This window comes from Perca fluviatilis, chromosome 10 (genome assembly GCF_010015445.1).
Source record: "Perca fluviatilis chromosome 10, GENO_Pfluv_1.0, whole genome shotgun sequence".
Lineage (NCBI taxonomy): Eukaryota > Metazoa > Chordata > Actinopteri > Perciformes > Percidae > Perca > Perca fluviatilis.
The window spans coordinates 38,289,616-38,292,282 of NC_053121.1; the positions used below are offsets into that span (position 1 = coordinate 38,289,616).

Consider the following 2,667-nt stretch of genomic DNA (forward strand, 5'->3'; position numbering starts at 1 on the left):
AGATGTTAGCAGTGAGTTTTATTACACATGCACACACACACACACACACACACACAAAGACACACACACACACACACACAGACACACACAGACACAGACACACACACACACACACAGACACACACAGACACAGACACAGACACACACAGACACAGACACACACACACAAACACACACACACAGACCGACACACACACACACACAGACAGAAACACACACACAGACACACACAGACCGCACACACACACACATGTCAATGCGAAATGGATGTGGAACTGTGAAGTTAAATTGTTTTGTTGAGATGGAGAATCAGCGTCAGTCTGCTTGCAGGAGGAAAATATTCTGTCGGCAACTTTGCCGCAACGTGCTAAGGTAGGTAACGTTACCGACACTGATAGGCTTTAATGTAAGCAATAGTCGTTTTCTCTTATTTATCCCATGTCAATAAAATTAAAAATTCGTGGGAGTTCATGTTTGTAGTTGTCATAACACTTAACTGGTAAGGAGAATTGCATTAATTACAGTTTTTTTCAATCGCTAACAAGCGCTTACCCATTCTTCGGATGCTTTTTCTAAACTCTTAACACAGACTGACACCTACAAAACACAATTGGCCAAATGGATAATTTTATTCTCAAAAACACATTTTGTTAAATATATACTAACTCTCCATTTCAAGACAGAACACAAGTTTCTCTGCACACACTGACTTTACCAAAACACTGGAAATCTGACTCAAAATGAAATTATTCTGTCAAAGATTAACACTTGTTTTCACTTCACAAGGTACATGCAGTCAATCACAGTACACCAGGTTTCAGAATACTGGCTATTGTTGACATTATAAAAACTGCATAGACTTATGTTTCAGGTATTTGCATGCAAAACATGCAATCCACCTTTTACACTAAATTTCTTGGTTGGGAACTGTATGTCCACATGTACAATAATGTTCACATTCAAACACATTTCAGTAAAAGCAAATCAGTTTTTTTTTCCCTTACTGTTTACTAAAGGAAGTACAGTAGAAACACAGTATACAGTAATAGAACAGAACAAGTTTTACAGTAATGCTTACAGTGAACAAAATATCCATGAAACACAAGAGCATTCTGTAAAAGAAAAAAGAACAGCAAAAAGCCCAGATAAAAAAGGGGGAACAAAAAAAGCACAAAATTACTGTATCTAATCCCTGCGATCTTCAGGGTTAGGCCACATGTTTTCATCAACATCACATCTCATATCATCCAAGGCAATGCACCTGGGATAAAACCGCTTGGCATGTCGGATCCACCCTTGGCAATCATGAACTGTGATATCCCTGCATCCAGCATCCATGGCTTCAAGGAGGGACATCTGGTCATGTGGCTGATGGTCATAAACCTTCCACCTCCATGCAGAAAAGAACTCCTCTGTGGGGTTGAGGAAAGGTGAATAGGGTGGAAGGAAGAGACTTACCAGTCTTGGGTGTTCTTCAAACCATGATGTTATTGCTTGCGAATGGTGGAAAGCAACATTGTCCCAGGAAATGACAAAGGTCCTCATGTTTTCACCCTCCTGATCCTGCTCTGGTACCAGGCCCTGGTGGAGATCATTGAGAAAGGCGAGGAGGCGCTCGGTATTATAGGGTCCAACCTGACATTGGTGAAGGAGTAATCCTGCATTTGCCATTGCTGCACACATGGTAATGTTTGCCCCTCTCTGTCCTGGCACATCAACTGTGGCCCTCTTTCCAATTATATTTCGTCCACGTCGACGCCTTTTGGACAGATTGAATCCTGCCTCATCTATGTAAATGAATTCACGAGTGGCCTGGTTGGCCTCCAATTCCATAACTCTCTGAAACAAAGTTCATATATATCATGTCATTATTGTATATCATACTGTACTGTAACCTATTGCTGTGTAAGTTATCTACTTGCAAAGTGCAAAGCTTATAGAACTGGACATTGAGTTGAATATACACTATACCTGGACATACTGTCGTCGTAGCTCCTTGACTCTCTCACTGTTCCTCTCAAAGGGAACAGTGTAGAGCTGCTTCATTCGCACTCTGTGTTCAGACAATGTCCGCGTAATGGTTGGGAGGCTGATGCTTTCGATATTGTTAAATATCTCATGGTCCTCCACAATTCCAGCTTGAATTTCACTCAGTTTTATTGCATTATTTGCAACAACCATTTCTACAATGGCAAGCTCTTGGTCATTATTGAGGAGCTTTCCTCTTCCCCCAGAGGGTGGAAGACGTTGCATTCTTTAGAGGGACAAAAGAAATTCAACATATGCATTACTGTATGACCTTATTGACATGTCAAGTGAGAATAGAAACAATCCATGTAAAATGCAATACTTACCTGTTGGTTTGTTGAAAGATGCGTATAATGGAGGCAACCGTTGACCGCCTCAACTTGGGTTGCACTCTTTCACCAGCCTCTCTTAGTGAAAGACCGTGGTTGATTACATGGTCAATGATAGTGGCACGAATTTCATCACTGACTACTGTTCTTGCAGCCCTTGGAATGCACCACCACGCATTCTTACACCTCTACCTCGCCCTCTCCTTGGGCCTGCTCTTCTCCCCAGCCCTGCTCCTCTCCCTGCTCCTCTCACTGCTCCTCTCACTGCACCTGCACCTCCTTCTGCATCTCTTACTGCTTCTGCACCTCT

At 42.1% G+C, this 2,667-nt stretch overlaps 1 protein-coding gene across 1 annotated transcript; it reads right to left on the bottom strand.

Annotated features, from left to right (window-relative positions):
• Positions 1-1,185: 1,185 nt before the first annotated feature.
• LOC120566575 lies at positions 1,186-2,458 on the bottom strand. The gene is made up of 3 exons (XM_039813091.1): positions 2,355-2,458; positions 1,972-2,254; positions 1,186-1,839 (listed from the first exon to the last, which is right to left on the bottom strand). Exons 2-3 carry the CDS (start codon positions 2,251-2,253, stop codon positions 1,186-1,188), a joined length of 936 nt encoding a protein of 311 aa, XP_039669025.1. The 5' UTR covers position 2,254; positions 2,355-2,458.
• Positions 2,459-2,667: the final 209 nt, after the last annotated feature.